General features: G+C 42.9%; 1 protein-coding gene across 4 annotated transcripts in view; it reads left to right on the top strand.

The window, feature by feature from the left end:
• The window catches only part of Plpp1 (phospholipid phosphatase 1), a 66,253-nt gene that overhangs the window by 27,328 nt on the left and 21,004 nt on the right, over window positions 1–17,921 (top strand). For 3 of the 4 annotated variants that reach the window (XM_021179788.3, XM_021179790.3, XM_085830815.1), the window contains exon 2: window positions 6,771–6,925. The exons of the other annotated variant lie outside the window; for it this stretch is intronic. In XM_021179788.3, coding sequence (XP_021035447.1) covers window positions 6,771–6,925 — 155 coding nt within the window. The remainder of the gene's footprint in view (window positions 1–6,770; window positions 6,926–17,921) is intronic. 4 annotated transcript variants of the gene reach the window in all.

Genomic DNA, 17,921 nt, shown 5'->3' with positions numbered 1-17,921 from the left:
TACTTTTAACTTTTACAGATTCTGCGGTAGGAAATTTAATTATGCAGGTGAAACGTGCTAACGGTGTCTGAGCATTAGTATGGTTAATGGCCTATAGTGGTCGTTCAATAAGATTTCTCTTGGAATACATGAGCAGGACCATGTAACATGATCCAGTTGTTTGATTTGTTTGGTGAGACTCAGTAAATATCCACAGACAACTGTGCTATAAATCTTTTCCGTGTGAAACAAATCTTTCTTTTAAACATGTTTGTACTTCAGAGTCTAGCGAGATGGCTCAGTGGTTAATAGTACCTGGTGCTCTTACAAAGTATTGGCTTTAATTCCCAGAAACCACATGGTGGCTCCCAACCATCTGTAACTCCAGTTCCCGGGGATCCGATGCCCTCTTCTGACCTCTGCAGGCATGCATGTGGTGCACATAACATACCTGCAGGCAAAACACTTATACACGTTATAACTAAATTAATTTTAAAAACCCAAAATATATTTTTGCTTCAAGAAGTGGCCACAAAAAGACTTATACTTTTTATTCACAGTATATAGAATTTTATGTACTCCAAAGCTATACTATGTGATACTTTCAGAGTCTTAGAACAAAGGTATAGAAATGTAGTTATCTGGCTAACTTTGAAGCTGTGTGGAGTGAATGCTGATTGGAAATTTCATGGATGGGGTGGAATGCATAAGTGTGATCATATACCTATCATAAAATGTATCGTACATTATGTATCAAAAACAATGTCTTATAGCTCTGAAGAACACAGGAGTTGAATCTGGAAAGTTTCCCTGTTAGGTCTTTAGCATCTCATTTGTAGGTCAGATCTTTTTTGTGTGCCTGCAAGATGGCGTAGAATTCTGTTTTATCGAGTCAGTTAAGAAGAGGCAGTTGGGTCCCTGACTTTGTTTTCACTGAGGAGCGGGTGAGGGCCCTTGGGAGAGCAGTGGTTCCATAGTAGCCACAGCTGAAACTTTGTTTACAGGTGGTCCTGGACACACAGAAGTTGACTTCAGGATTCTAGAGACTTGTAAATGATGTTCGCCTTAGTAATTAATACAGCTCTGTCCAGTTTGCTCTTCTTCATTAGCCGTTTGTGTTGTCAGTGGAAAAACAAGCTTGAGAAAGAATCGTGATTGGAGTTGAAAGTGTTCCCCTGTCCTGTGCGTGTGGCTGTGCATGTACACACACATGTGTGTGCGTTGTTGCTAGAAATTAAACCAAGGCTTCATGTATGTTCAGCAAGCGCTCTGACCCTGAGTCCCACACCTCCAGCCTATTCGTGAGCTTCAGATTGCTTGCTGGGTTTTCTTGTTTCTTTGTTTTGATTTGTTTGAGCTTGCACCTTTAAGCAAGGAAATTTATGTAAACCTTTTCAAGATATGCTTTTGTTGTTACACAAGATAATTATGGGTTTCAGAGGTTGTTGCTTGCTTGTTCATTCCACCAGTATTCCTTGAAGTGCTGACCATGAGTAAAACTAAGAAGAGATTATTAGATGGCAGTATACTCAGGCTTGGTAGAGAGATTATTATTAGATGGCAGTATACTCAGGCTTGTTAGAGAGATTATTATTAGATGACAGTATACTCAGGCTTGGTAGAGAGATTATTATTAGATGACAGTATACTCAGGCTTGGTAGAGAGATTATTATTAGATGACAGTATACTCAGGTTTGGTAGAGAGATTATTATTAGATGACAGTATACTCAGGCTTGGTAGAGAGATTATTATTAGATGGCAGTATACTCAGGCTTGTTAGAGAGATTATTATTAGATGACAGTATACTCAGGCTTGTTAGAGAGATTATTATTAGATGACAGTATATTCAGGCTTGGTAGAGAGATTATTATTAGATGGTGGTATACTCAGAGTTGGTAGAGAGATTATTATTAGATGGTGGTATACTCAGGGTTGGTAGAGAGATGATTATTAGATGGCGGTATACTCAGGGTTAGCAGAGAGATTATTATTAGATGGCGGTATACTCAGGGTTAGCAGAGAGATTATTATTAGATGGCGGTATACTCAGGGTTGGTAGAGATGATTATTAGATGGCGGTATACTCAGGGTTGGTAGAGATGATTATTAGATGGCGGTATACTCAGGATTGGGAGGAGAGTAGATGACACAACACTGAAGGCATGTGTAGTGAGATCCATGTCTGTGTGCGGGGACATCCACAGGTCTCCCTTTTTCCTCTTCCCATGCTTATGCCTTTATTTCTGGTTCCCACTCTCTTTCCTGTCCATGAGTATTTCTTGCCTCTCACCTTTCCCTCTATTCTGCCTCCATGTTGCTTTTCCCTTTATGTAGCTCTTCTAAGAGTTCTCAGTCTCCATTAAAGCGTAAACTGGATAGTGCTCTTACCCACTAAATAAAGTCCAGAATTTGTAAGAGGTAGTAATAGAGACTCCATCGGTAGTCCTCTTTCTCTCGTGCTCAGATACTGTTTCCCACACGTTTCTGACTGCCCTCAGCTTCTGCCTCTAGAATTGGGAAACTTGCACTTTTTCCGGAGATTTGATCTCCATCACTGCACCACACCTGTCCTCCGAATCATGAGGCTGACCTTGCCTATTGGCATCTACAGGGGTTTAGATGATGGAAAACACAGCAGGAGAAGAGTGTGCCAGTTGTTCTGCGGCCAGTTCCTGCCAGATTTGCTGCTAACAGCCTGAGGAGGCTTCGCCTGCACCTTTCGTTCCCCGAGGCTTAGCATAACACCTTACGTCTTATGCTGAAACTTTTGAACAAATGAAGTGAGAATCAAAGTCACTATAGTCAGCCTGATAGCTTCTAGGTGCTTTTATTGTGTTCTTTTCAGCAGGGAGTTCTGTATGTTTTTGTTTGATTGTTTTTTTGAGAACAGGGTGTCCTATAGCACAGGATGGCTTTAAATTCACTATGTGTCCCAGCATGGCATCCGTTTCCTACTGATCTCATATCTCCATCCTAGTGCCAGGGTCACAAGCCTGCTACCACACCTAGCTCTCATGCTTAAAAAAAAATGTACTTTTAAAATTTTATGTTTATATGAAACAGAAGATCATTCAACTAGAGGAAACATAGGGAGCAAACACACACTCTCATGATCCTAGGTGGTCACTTATCTTCTTCAACATGTCTTAGAAGAAATACATGAAATCAAAAGCACAGGGATGAAGCGACTGGCACGGGCAGGAGCCAGAGGACAGAGCACAGAGAGAGGCACATACATGGTGCACATGTGTACATGCAGGCAAAATACCCATACACATAAAATAGATAATTTAAAAAATTAAATAGCATATATTTTTATGTTTTATATATATATATATATATATATATATATATATATATATTTATCCTTTAGATAGTAAGGAAAGAATGTTAGTCTTTTTAGAGAAAACTCTTCCTGTAACACTAATTTGAATATGCAGGTCTCCATCAATCCCTTAGGATATTACCATTAAAAATAATCTCTGTAACAAATAAAGGATTTTTAAAAATTATATTGTGAGACAGTTCTCTGTGTCATCTTGGCTGGCCTGGAACTTACTACATAGACCAGGCTAGGCTGCATTGGCTTTACAGAGATCCTTCTCCTCTGTCTCCAGTGTCTGGGATTCCACTACACCTAGCAAGAATATTTATTTTTGAGGTAGGATCTTATTGTGTAGCCATGGTTGCCTTGAACTCACGGGTCTTCTGCTTCAGTTCCCTAAATTCTGGGGATTGGCGCATATACCACCACGTACAAATAGAGGGATTGATGAATCTCGGTCCCTTTCCCGTTTTTTTTTTTTCTCCTTCTCCTTCTCCCTCTAACATGTAACAGTAGGGGAAGCCATTGTAATATAACTTGAAGAAAGGATGTTTAGATAATGACAGCTCTCACAACAGACACGGAGGTAGGAGGGAAAGATGTTGAAAGAAGGGTTTCTGAGGGAGGGAGCGATGAGAAGGACTGAAGTCCATCATGTAGATTCATGACGCTGTAACGAATATAACGAACTGTGAGAAAGGAGCCTTGTTGCGTGGACGACTTTCCCTCAGAGCTCATGGTCTTCTCCGAGTTTTCTCTCTCTTCAGTGTGGGCGTTCGGCATCCTGTGTTCACCTGGAGAGCGAGCTAGCTGTGAGGCACCTGAGGCGTGGCTTTTGTATCTTAGTGTTGTCCTTTTCTAGTGTTCATTCATTTTTCCAGAGAATGCATAGCGTAGGCTGCTGAACAAGATAGACAAGCCCCTGCCCTCTAGAGCATAGTAAGCTATTTTTCCCCCTTTCTCGTCTCTCTTCATGGTTTTATGAGGACTGTTAGTTCTTGGCTATTTGCTCTGTTATTCTTGACTTTATGCTTTCTTTGAGAACTGTTTTATCCTAAGTTATAATTACAAATGCTTACACATCTGTATCCTGAATTTTATTTACTTAGCTCTTTAATAAGGTTTTATTCAGCTCCAACTGTGTACCTAGTACAAAGTGAACAGTACTAGCAGGTACCTGCTTTTAGAGTTACTGAAAGATGTGTACAAAGCGGGGTAGTTGTTCACAGTGCCATGGGACAGGTAAGGGAATGGGGAGGAGGGGAGAGGCAGGCTGAGAATACAGGGCCACTCACAGGATTTCAAAAACACAGCAGTTCCATGTGGTTGGGGTCTTCAGGGCTAGATGGGGAGTGGAAGACAAGGCAGTGACACCCATTAGGAAGTGACACATGACCCCCAAGGCAATCCTCTGAACAACTGAGCTAGTACCTCCTTCTAACTTCATGATTCTATCATAGGACCATCTCTGGGCTCCAGACTCTGCAGTGTTACTGATAGGTCTGCCTCTGCAAGTGTGAGCAGCCTTCGAAACACATCCCTGGCATCCTTTTCTCTTCTCATAGCTGACACTGTCACTCAGTGCCTGAATTATTTCAGAGTTGTATTAAATATGTCCTCCTCCTTGCTCAGTGTTTTGAGTGTTAATTTCTAAAATTCTTAGTTTACTGTGTTACTGACTTTGACCGAAAGAAGATTTTTATGTCCTACAAGATAAATTCTTTTTAGGCTAATGTAACCCAGAATCCTTTAGTAAGAACAACTTGAAGCCCTCATGCAATCATTAAAACCTGAAACTTACAGAATGCGGAGATAATTAGCGGCAAAGATGTTCTCTGAGGTCTCGTTATGAACGGATGTATTTATTTTAACTGAAGAAGCATTTTTTTAAAAATGGACAGATCCACTGCCCCAGCCTGTCCCTATCACTGCGCTTCTTTTACTACCCTCAGCTCTCCTGGACAGAAGGAGGAGCCGGTGTTAGAATCCTGGCTGCCTGATGATCTTCATTTCTTTAAACATGAGTAGCAACTGCTGGGAACAGTGGGGGTTCCAGGCCCGTGTGGCGCAGAGAAATAAGGATTGAGCTCTCTGCGTCCTCCAGTGCTCGGCATGCGTGGGCATGCAGTGTGGGGAGGGTCTTGTGATGGATGGACGGGCCCCTTGCTCAGTCCCCCTCCTTTGCTGCTGCAGTTCTGGTGTTGCCAATGCTCGTGCCTGTGCCTGTGCCTCGCCTGTCTGCTGCTTCTTCTTTAGTGCTCTTTTCGGATTACCTCAGTTTGTGTTCATCTCCGAACTTCTATTGGTCCTTTTAAGAATCCTGTTTCTGATTTCATGGTGTGCCTCTGCCTTCATTCTCCTTTGGATGTGTTTGTACTGATAATGGTTAATAGAATTACTATATCACAGTCCAGGTACAGAACCTTCGTTTCTCTTCCCTGAAAAGTCTGTGTTGGTATTTCTTTGTAAACAATCTCTCAAGTGGACATTCTGTTTTTACACAATGTAGCCTAGATCTTAAACGAGTTTTGTACAACTTAGTCTTCAGTACCTGCCTTACCTAGTCTTGAGTATATGATGAGCGAGCAGATGCCTCAGCGTTTGAATTGTATGAAGCAAAGCCTGAATCAGTGTAAATTTGAACAGATTTAGAAATGGCCAGCCAGGTGGCATGGCATGTGCCTGTAGACCTAGCTACTTGGAGGCTCAGGCATATTAAAGTTTAATGCTGTGCTGTGTTTGAGGAGTTTTGGAGCCCTGCCAAGACTAATAAAGACAATTTTCTTTTTGTCTTGAAGAACAAGGGCATGCTCCATTCTGCTTTTCTTTCTTTTTGGTTTTTTTTTTTTTTTTTTTTTTTTTTTTTTTTTTTGAGACAGGGTTTCTCTGTGTAGCCCTGACTGTCCTGGAACTCAGAAATCCTCCTGCCTCTGCCTCCTGAGTGCTGGGAACAAAGGCATGCGCCACCACGCCCGGCCATTCTGCTTTTCTTATCAAATCTCTGTAAAGGTTTTTCCATATACTGAACTTCATTCAATGTGAACTAGATTTTTACTTCTTTGTCCTTCAGATATTATGGTGCTATTATTAGATTTATGTTAGTTTGTCTTTCTCCTTATACATATTTAAGGTATTAAGCTGTTAAATGGGAATTAATTACAGAATGTAACATAAATAACTTGCCTATATTCTCAGATTTATTTTTCCATGGACCAATTTTGTTCTTTTCCCTGGTGGCTTCTTTTCTGATTGTACCTGAGATCAGAAGTCAGTGCAAGCGAGAGAATCGATTTTTGAATGCACAGGCTCCACATAATGTGATTAGCCCTTTTGCTGGGTGTCTGAGAATATCAGTCCTTCTCCAGAAAGACCTGAACTTAGTTAAGCTTTATATCCCATGCCCTCTCCTTCCTGAAGAAGTGAATTGAATGTAATCATATGTGTTTTTTCCCTTCCCCAACAGCTGCCATGCCTATGACTATTTTAAAATTGGGCAAAGTATATCCATTTCAGAGGGGCTTTTTCTGTACTGACAACAGCGTGAAGTACCCGTACCATGACAGTACCATCCCGTCCCGTATACTCGCCATACTGGGGCTTGGCTTACCCATTTTCTCTGTAAGTAAATCAGCAGGTAGTAACGGGTTTGTGCTGGAGGTTGGATGAAGCGATGGTGCTGGGGTGGGGGTAAATTCAAGCCCTGCCTTACTAGTGTTACTGTGGAAAATAGTTGCTGAAGGAAAGAACCCCACTGTATCCCTGGAGAGTGATGTGTGTTCCCTAACACAGCTTGAAGCTGTTGGACCACCTCTTCTCAGTACACAGTGAAGAGGGACTCCACTGCTGCTCTGTACGATCTCATAGCTGAGCCCAGCCACCGGCCGCCTGCCTGCCCGCCCGCTCCTGAAGTCCTGTCACTTCAGGCGCGTGTCCTTTATGTGGCTTGGAAGTAGAAAAGAAGGAGCAGGGCAAAGACCAGTGTGCAGCCGGCCCCCATGTGTCTTCTGTGTCCTCCTAGGTCTTGTCCGCTAAGCTCTGTAGCCAGTTCTACATTTTATCCTCAGTCAGCTCTGCAGCAGGACTGGCTGGCTTCTCTTTCCTGTTTTCCAATAAGCAACTTTTTGCTTTAGCAGTTCATGAGTCTGAGTGATTTTGGTCTTGCATTGTAAGTTTTCTTTTTTCCTGAATAGTCTCCAGAACAGTGTTCTAGTACCTAACGGACCTTGAATTTTATTATAGTCTATAATAAATTATTATATTGTATAATAAATTATTAAATTATTATATTATATGATAAACAATAAATTTTATTATATTATATAATAAATATTATATTATTTATGTATATTATTTTATTATACTTCTGTATACCTAAAATTCAAATTTGGTTTAACAGTTTTAAAATAAAAGGGGTGAAAGATTGGGATTAAGAAGTTAGTTTTAGGAGATACTTTTCTCTAAGAGGCAGGAGCCACCACAGCTGGCTTTATGTCGTTGAGGCCTCAGGATTGTGAACAGTGTGAAGGGAAGTTTGCAGGACTGTCAGTGATAAACAGTCCACTGCACTGGGCAAGGGCAAGGTGTTTGTTGTGTCTGTTATTGTATGTCACTGTTGCCAGATCAAGCTGTGAAAATTTACTCAGTGTTCCTTAAAGATCAGGAAGTAAACCGTAGTTGGTACCTTTTATCTTTTTCTTAAAACTTAATTGCAAAAATATAATTTATCAATTGAATAAAACTTATAAAGTAGATCAACAAGAAGCAGCAAATTTTGGTCTTCTACCTGATGAAAGCCAGTAACATTTCAGTGTTCAACTGTTTTATCTCATTATGAGAATACTGCACATTCAGCTCTGTGCCCTTCTTCAACAAATGGTTTTTAAATAAATGATTACAGTAAGTACCAAAATGTTAGGCAGTTGAAATGAAGAACAGTGACACAAAGGTATGTATTTTCTTTAAAGTAGTGAGAAAAACTTGCTATAAACCTTTGAGTTCTTGGTATGAATTCTTGAAAGTGTATTGTTAGAGCTCACTTGGAAAAACATTTTAATCCAAACTCAGCAAGCTAGAAGGAGCAGTGTGTAGCTGGCTCCTGGGCCTTAGTGTGCTACAGCTTCTGAAGCTAATACAAAAGGAGCTCTTACAACTTCCAGGGCAGAGTTGTCTTAATAATTTGTGCATAAAATCTCATATAGAAGACATTTTTTTCATTTACGTGTATTATTCATGTTTGGCATAACTATACAAACACACACACACACATACACACATCTCGTATAAAATTTGATGAGTAATAAGAATTTAAATGGTAAAAAGTTTACATTTTAAAAGTGACTTTTTTTCTTTTACATTTTAAAAGAGAAACGCAAGCGTGGTGGGCACCAGAGTGTTTGGACACTAGTTTCCCTGTGCCCTGGTTTTCTTTCTGGTGCTGAGATAAAACACAGACCAAAAGCACCTCAGAGAAGGGTTTAGTTGGCTCGAATTTTCAGGTCACAGTGAATCACTTCGGGGAGTCAGGGTGGAACTGTAGCAAGTCTTAACCCAGAAAGCACAGAGGGACACTATGTGCTGGCTGCCTCAGACACCTGTGCTTAGTTTTTTTACACAGCTCAGGATGCAGGGTAGCCTGCAGGGAATGATACTGCCTACCAGGGCTAGGTCCTCCTCCACCAATCCCCTAGAGACATGCCCACAGCAGGCCAGTCCCTCAATTGAGACTCCCTTCTCAGATGTCTCTTTGCTGTGTCAAGTTGACAGTAAAAGCTATCTAGGACAATGGAAGATTCTAGTCTTTATAATTTCACTGTAGAAAAATGTGAAGTGAAGGCACATTCATTAATCTGTTTTAATGTCATTTTGAAAACTATAGCTGAGGAGGCTGTGAACTTTACCTTTTTATTTTTTAATTTAAGTCCTAGGAAAGTGGTTGAATTTGTGATATTTGCTTTAAAAATAATGTTATTTTTAAAGTCAGGTTCTCATATCTGCAGCTGACTGCTGAGGTAAAAGTTTTTGGTCATTAAAAATAAACCTGCCTGCCCCTGGGTACACAGCAAGGCAGGGTTAGGTAGAGCCACGAGCAGATGATTGGCAAACTGGGTTGCATTCAAATTAAAAAGCTCTCCTCTGTGAAAGACACTGTTCAGACAGTGATAGCACAGGTAGGTGTTTCGGAATGCCTTCTCCCAACCCGATGAAGGACCACAATTAAAGCTATGCCTAGAACTTTAAAACTACCCAAGCTGTGTGTAGCCATTAGCCTGTAGTCCTGAGCTTGGGAGGCTAAAGCAGGAAGACCTTCAGTTCAAGGCCAGCCTGAGCTACATAGCTGGAGGGTGGGAGCGGGGCTAAAAAGTGAAGGGTACAGAGAAGACACCCCAATTAAAGTGGACTGGAGGTCTGAAGAGAAAGCCCAGACTAGAGAAGGTAGGCATATGGTAAATGAGTTGTGACAGGAGGCTCTGTGCCAACTCAAACTGCGGTCTACCGTGCACTGCAGCTTAGTGAGAAGTCAAGACCGATAATGCCAGCCGCACCCGAGAATGGTGTGGCTACTTTGGAAGACACTGCTGCAGTTTCTTATGAAGTTAATGTAGTCTGACTGTAGGATACAGCAGTTGTGCCCTAGTATTGACCCAGATGATGGAAAACTTGTGTTCACATAAAAATAAAACAAAGCAAGCCATACACTCATGTCTGTAGTACTTTTATTCATAATTGTCCAAACTTAAAACAAACAAGATAGCACAGTTTTTAAGTAGCTGAATGGAAAAATGAACTGTGGTATTAACAAATGCCATGCATGAAATATTCATATCTGGTGACACTTAGAAACAAGTTATATAGCTCAGTGCTAGCTGTGGGCATGGGCAAGGCCCCGGGTTGTGTCCTCTGGGTTGTAAGAACAAAGCAATAGAATCCAAGGAAATATGTCATCAAGCCATGAAGACCCATGCATGAAAGAACCCTCCGTGCATATTGCTAAGAACAGGAAACCAGTCTGAAAAGGCTGTGTATTTTATGGATCATGTATGATATGATCCGGTATGATATGATATGATATGGAAATGCAAGCCTATAGAGCTATTACAAAGATAGGTGGGATGAGCAAGGATGTAAGGATCACCTACAGCAGAGGGTTTCAGGTCAGTGAGACTATAACGGGGGCGCATGACCCCATGATGGATCAGTGCACAGAGAACCGTAGCATAAAGAACAAGCCCTAAAGGGAAGAGGCCTGGGCTTTATTTACTCCTGGCGTACTAACACTGCTTCTTCAGTTATAGCAGATGTGCTGCACCAGTGTAAGGTGGTGATAAGAGAACCAGGGCTGGTGATGATAAGAGAGGGTGTGGATGGGAGCATTTACTTTCTGTTCAGTTTTTAATTAACTTAAATGTGCTATAAAAAATTAAGTGAGGCTTAAAACCTGGTAGGGTATCTGCCTGGCTCATGGAAAGTCCCTACCACACTACCCACAAATAGATAAACACACAAAATGTGTGTGTGTGTGTGTGTGTGTGTGTGTGTGTAGCTCAAGCTGTCCTGTCATTGTGTAGAGCAGGCTGGCCTCAAACTCACGGAGATCTGCCTGTCTCTGCCTCCTGAGTGCTGGAATTAAAGGCATGTGCCAGTAAACCTGGCTTAAAATATATTTTTCAATTTGTTGATAGTTCGATAAAGTATCAGTGTTGTTTTGTTACATAATACATAATGATACACAATATGCATTTTTATAAAATATTATCTTCAGTATTATGAATTTCTAGGGATAAGGTTACCTGATAGGATGTCAAATATATGTTTTAGAGTTTTGCATGCTGTGTTAACTAATAAAAATTAAAATTACATTTATGTTGTGAGCTGTGTGCATATGCTAATAAACACATGGAGGCGAGGGGTCAACTTGGGAGAGAGTGGGTTCTCTCCTTGCACCTTGGGTCAGGGATTGAGCTGGTCTTCAGGCTTGGCAGCATCTGCCTTTACCCACTTGGCCATCTCCCTGGCCCTAGGCATTGATTTTCCATAATATTTATTTCAATTGCAAGCTATTGGTTCTTTTATTGCCCTGGCATACCCTATGTTAAAGGCTTCATGCTGCTTAGGCAAACATTCTACCTCTAAACTATAGCTCCTGGACCTTACAGGTCTTATGAAAGAGGAGTAGACAGCTTAATAACTGGACATACCTTTATTTCTTAAAACTTATTATTTGAAAAACATGGTGGTTTTTAGGAATTCAGTTTTTAACAATAGTTTTATGTTTTTACATTTGAGCCCCTGCCCCAGAGGACTATAATATTGTGCCATTTATTTAAAAAAAAAAAAAAGTGTAGCCAAGCATGGTGGCACCTGCCTTTAATTTCAGCAATCAACAGGCAGAGACAGGTAGATTTCTGTGAATTTAAAGCCAGACTGTCTCAAAAATTGGAAAGGAAAAAAAAAAAGTTTGTGGGATATTTAGTGCACTTACTGAGAGAAGCCATTACTGGTCAAATGCTATACAATAGACTTGTAATACATTAAACCCTTTTGGAGATCTGAGCAGGAAGGCAAGAGGTTGTGTGTAGAAGCACCTGTGGTGAAGGTTTTCTCCGAATACAGACTCACAGTCTAAATTTAAAGCTCTGGAAAGCAAGCCTCTTGAATGTAGTCAGTATTACATAATTAAGCCTTGCATGCCGTAAGCAACACTCTCAGTCAGGGTCCACAGCAGCACCTCGTAACCAGAAACAGCAACCAGAGAAGCAAGCGGGGTGAAGTTCATGGTGGGCCTATCACCTGTTCACTCCATGAGATGATTTCAAGTTGAGTTTGGGTGTCTGTTGACTGCTTTGAGAGCTTTGTCAGGCGGGGAGGCTCAGCAGATGGAGGCACTTGCTGCTGCCAGTTTGATGATCTTCCTTAGCCATAATTTTTTCCTTTAACAAACCCAAAATCTCCAAATCCTTTTTTGTTGAGAAGGGCTATGACTAAAGTCGATGCGAACCCACTTCTGTAAACTTACCCTCTGTGACTAGAGGGCAGGTTGTCTTAAGTCCTAAGAAGTGAAGATGTGGAGCCTAGTGCTTTTGCAGCTCTTTGTGTGTGAATAGTGTCCCCACAAGTCTTCATGAAAGGCGTCAGCATTTTCCAGACCTACAGATAGTGTATGTTGCACATTGAGCTCTCTGGACTGTGCGCCTTTCCGGGCTGTGTGTCTGCCTTGTTGCCGGGGTAGCACGGAGGAGGAGGCAGAACACAGTCTGGAATCGAGGTTTCAGTCCGTGTTTCCCAGGGTGAGGAACAGAGGAGTCTGAGATGAATGCTGTGGTTCCGGGTCTCCTGTGTACCCAGATGCTGCGGGGGTACTGCTGAGAATGGGAATAGGGGTCCTCGGGTCCATGTTTGCCCTGAAGGTGTCTATGTGCCAGGCAAGAAGGGGATGGCACAGCCCTGCAGGGGGACAGAATCTGGTTTGGTTCTGAGTGAGAGAGGAGGGAGGGAATAGAGGGGCTGGAAGAGAGACGGCTTCCCCAGCCTTCTCAGGGAGATTTAGGTCCAGCTCTTTACGACTAGGGCCTCCCCCTGGGACAATACTCGATGAAGGAGACGTCATTGCTTGTTTAAACTGCTTTATTCAATGATAGATGTGAATCCATACAGCTTACTCAGGGTGAACCAAGGATTAACTACCCTTTGCAAGAAGGAATGCCCAGGAAGGGAAGCTCATTGGCTAAATACCGGGGCCTATCAAGATACTTTATTAGCACGGAGAGCTTCAGGTTTTTTATGTTATGTGGCCGATTGTCACGGTCATCTCAGCTGAGTGTCGTATGTGTCCCAGATCAGGTAGTTTGGCAGGGAGCTGGCTCCACACCTGCTATTCTCAATTCTGAGATTCCCTGGGGTTTGAGCCTGCTCAACCACACCAGTTCTTCTGTCTGGTGGCACGATCCACTTGCCCCACAACCGCTTAGTAGTAAATGGTGGCCAGATTCCTGGGGGCACCATGTTTTAATAATTTTAAACAAACATCAACTCCATGCCAGTCTGCTTCTATTCATATCGTCAAGTGTTAGCATTTATTGGGTCTTAAGAATGGCAAGTTTTACAGTATCACAGACCCACATTTCCAGTATCACAAGAAATGGAATGTCAATCGTAGAAAGAAAACAGTTCGTTTGTACCGGTTTGTGATTAAGGAGCAGTTAGCATGAGCTCAGAGAATAGCCTTAGAGCAAGCAGCCTGCTTTTGGAGGAGGAGCTCGGCCACTGCCTGTCTGCTTACGAGGTAGGGAGCTGCGGTGAGGGATCTTTTTACTAGCAGCTTTCCTATAGTGAGGGTGAGAGAACAGTTCCTCTCTCGTGGGAGGAGCAGCAGAAGTCCCGGGCAGGTTCACTGATTTTTGTCAGTAGAGTCTGTGGGAGTTTTGAAAAGCTCAAGCATGTCAATGCAGATTTTATTTATTTTTTTTGATATTTATGTAAGTAAAAAGCTTGGTTTCTCACTACTCATTACAGGTATATAGACATAGAATTAAATTTCGTATTGATTGGATACTCTACAATCTTTCTAAAGTTGCTCTTCTAGAATTTTGAAATACACTCCCTGGGCTTTTTCTTTATTTTCCCAGGTTTAGTTCCATCTTACCAGATCTATGCATGCCCCCATCCCTTTTCTCTTTCTTTATAAAAAGAATTTATTTGGCCTGGCTGTGGTGGTGCATGCTTTTAATCCCAGCAGCTGGGAGGCAGGGGCAGGTGGTTCACCGAGTTCGAGATCTGCCTGGGCAACAGAGCAGGTTCCTGGACAGCCAGGGCTACCCAGAGAAACTGTCTTTGAAAAAACAAAACCTCAAAACACAAACCAACAAAAGTCACACAAGCTCGCCTGTGCTTTTGCACCACTGCCCCCTTTTCGTTCTCTTCTGTGGAGATTTCCTTTGCTGTACTCAGGATCACTGGACTCGTTTCTCCTCTGTCCCATTCCCTTCGTGGTCTCACGGCTTTAATAGAACTTGTGTGTCAGGTTCTATTTAGCTTGACTTCTCCCCTCCACAGCAGATATCAAGTCTACTGTCTGCTGTCTGCTGTCTATTGTCGTCTGCCTGCTGCTGTCTGCTGTCTGCTGTCTGCTCTGCTGTCTACTGTAGGGAGCTCAAGCAGATGCACCACCTTCCCCAGTTCCATTTCCAGGGCTTCCATTCTCTGTTAATGTAGTTTTCTACTCTTTCATATATTTATACCTAATCCACCAGCAAATCCTGTTGGCTATTTTCAGCTGAAGTCCATAAGTTGACCACAGTCAGACAGCCCCTGACTCCTAATTGATGACCATATAAAACGGGATCTCAGTTCATTGTTGAGCTGACACTTGGATGATTGCTTCATAACTAAAGATGATTTCCTCAGGACATTAAGACCTCACTCTCTGATGCATCTTTAGCTTTTGTAATGACATGTGCCCTGATGCTGACAAAGGTAACATTAGCTGTCTGGAATTTCTAAGACATGGGTGGAATTCCTCAGTCTTTTGGTCTGCATACTGAATTGAGTTAAATGTATTTAGAATTAAATTGCTACCAAAGTCTTTAAGATTTAGTAAGAGAAATTAAAATAATCAACAATTTGCACTTATCTTGGCCAGTGTTCTACTACTGAAAAGAGACACCATGACCAATGCAACTCTTATAAAGGAAAGCATTTGGGGCTTACTTACAGTTTCAGAGGTTTATTCCATTATCTTTATGGCCTGGAGCATGGTAGCATGCAGGTAGACATGGTAGCTAAGAATTATACATCTTTATCTGAAAACAGCAGAGAGAGACACTAGGACTAGCTTGAGCATTTGAAACCTCAAAGCCCACCCCCAGTGACACTCTTCTTCAAGAAGGCCACATCTACTCCAAGGCCAGATCTCCTAATCCTTGTCAAGTAGTTCCACTCCCTATTGACAAAACATTCAAATATTGAGCCTATGGGGGCCATTCTGTAGGCTTAGATTTTACAAAGCCTACTTTGTGTAGGGTTCTTAAACATTTCAACCTCCCTTCCAGCCCACCAACTAGAGGTAGGGAAGAAAGAGGTTAGTAGGAAAAGGGGATTGTGGACATGTTTAGAAGGAGTTCTTAGGGGCCATTCCACTCTTCTCTGTCAGGATACCAGGATTCTGGTCCAGTAGCAAACGCCAAACACAAATAGTAGTGGCAGCTCGATGCAACAGTGGAAGTGGACTGAATACCACAAGTTCTTGGCACGTTTCTCTCTATGCGTGAAGACCAACAAAGAAAATGTTATACAGCGGCGTAGCAATGCAAGAGTGCCCTCCCATTGTTTATGGGGTTTCATTTATACTCTTTCTAAACGCCACACATCCTCTCAAGTGTCTGTTTTCAGCAAAACATTACATGCCCTCTCATAAGATCATCACTTTCATAAAAACATCACATGACACAAGTGAGTTTCTAACAAACCAGAAATTTCCACTTTACCATTCCTATTCGAACCACATCCCACTCTCTGGCCTTCATAGCTTATACCTCATGTTGTAGCTGGACTTGGCAACGTGTAAGAATCACACAGGTGCTATGGTTTTGAAGGCATGGATCTGAGGCTTGGCACTGTGAGAATCCAGGAAAGGCCATTGGTGAAGGTGCAGCCTCCGTTGTACTTGATGGCCCAGGACCGAAGGGGTCATGCAAAGAAGTTAAGGCTTAGCACCATGAAGAGAGCCTATGAGAGGCTATTGGTGACACCTGGTTGCAGCATAAGACCCCGCAGTACTGGAGATGCCAGTTCCATGGGATAACTACCAAGAGGAGCAGCAGCAGTGGAGTAGAGTCAGTCATAGCCTAGAGTGCTACAGAAGGCAAAGCTGGAGAAATGACCCAAGCCCTTTGGAGGAGCCCAGGAAATCTGGACTCCCAGACATTGGAACAAGAAGCGTGAAGTTGAAGTTGCCTTGGATACCCCAAGATGTTAGATATGCCAGAGCCATGGGATACTGCTGAGGAAAGCCTAACCAGGAGTGGAACCAGCCAAAGGAAAAGAATTGTGTTGCAGTCAACAACGACGAAAGGAGTTGGAAATGCAGAGTTTGGAGTTTGCCCAGCTGGGTTTTGGTCTTCCATTTGTCCAATAGTTTCTTCACTATGAAGTTTTGGTACGGAAATGTATTCTGTGCCATGATATACTGGAAGTATGTGATCTGCTATGTTATGGCTAGGTATGGCCTCCACAGACTCATATATTCGAACAAGCCTGTGGAGGTGAGGGAGTAGAGTGTGGTGGTTTGAGTATGCTTGGCCCACAGAGTGACACTATTTGGAGTAGGTGTGGTCTTGTTGGAGGATGTGTGTCATGGTTGGGGTGGGCTTTGAATTCGTATACTTAAGCTTCCCCCAGTGTGGAGGAGAGAACCGCCTCCTGGCTGCCTGCAGAAGCCAGTCTCTCTTCTAGTTGCCTTCAAATCAGCTTCTCCAGCACCATGTCTGCCTGTACGCTGCCATGCGTTCTGCCATGATGGTAATGGACTGAACCTATGAAACTGTAAGCCAGTCCCAGTGAAAAGTTTCTCTTTATGAGTTGCCTTGGTCATGGTGTCTCTTCACTGCAGTGAAACCCTAACTAAGACATAGACTAAATACACTCATCTATCACATGTCTGCTAAGCCCAGGGTGAAGGGTCAGGTGGCAGAAATAACAATTGATCCATTATTCTACAGTCTTCCCTTTACTGTGGGTTCTTTGGGCTTCATACACCCCCATGCAGACATTGAGATTATGAAATATTTTGAAACATTTTGCAGGTGGCCACCTCCTCTCTGCTTGGTGGAAACCATCTGCTGCTGCTCAGCGGCCTTCCAATGGGATCACTTCATCTTGTGGACTTTTGAGGTGGATCTTTTCCTTGACCTTCAATAGAGCTCTGGGCCCTTGACATCAGTGTTTGCGTTGGTTAGCTCTGAGGCAATGTGCCCTTGAATTGCATGCTGCTGTAGGCTCTGGAGTTGGAAACCACTCTCTTGTGGGGCAGTGGGCTGTGCACAGGCAACCTGGTCTCCAGTACAGCATAGGTCTTGAACTCCAGGGGACCCAATGGGTGCTGATTTCCACCTATATGGGACGGAAGGTGTTCAGTCATGTCTCCTGGACCCCTGGCTCCTATCGAAGTTACCGTCCCCACAGCCCCCACAGGAGAGGTGTGTGACTATCAGTCACGCAGACAATGTCCCAAGCTCCTGGCATTCTGGCTGGACTCCACCCCACAGTTACCTGACTATAGCCAGGTATGCTCCTCCCCACAGTTACCTGATGGCCCAGCCCACTATAAAAGGGGCTGCTTGGCCCCTCCGTGCTCTCTTTAAGCTTTCACCTTTCTTACTCTCTAGCCGTCCTTCTCTCTCCCCCACCCCCCACATGGCCATGCCAGGCCTCTCTCCCTCTTTCTACCTTCTCTCTTTCTCGCTGCCTTTCTACAATAAAGCTCTAAAACCATAGACTGTCTCTGCCCATCAAGACCTGCCATACTTGAACGATGGATAGGCTTTCCCCTAATGAGCTGCATCTAACCTCCCACTGGAAGGCCTTCCTACGCTCCAGCCACGGACTGGACCAAGGACTCTCA

This window comes from Mus caroli, unplaced genomic scaffold (genome assembly GCF_978045245.1).
Source record: "Mus caroli unplaced genomic scaffold, Mus_caroli_1 scaffold_15, whole genome shotgun sequence".
Lineage (NCBI taxonomy): Eukaryota > Metazoa > Chordata > Mammalia > Rodentia > Muridae > Mus > Mus caroli.
This window is presented reverse-complemented; position numbering and strand designations above follow the sequence as displayed.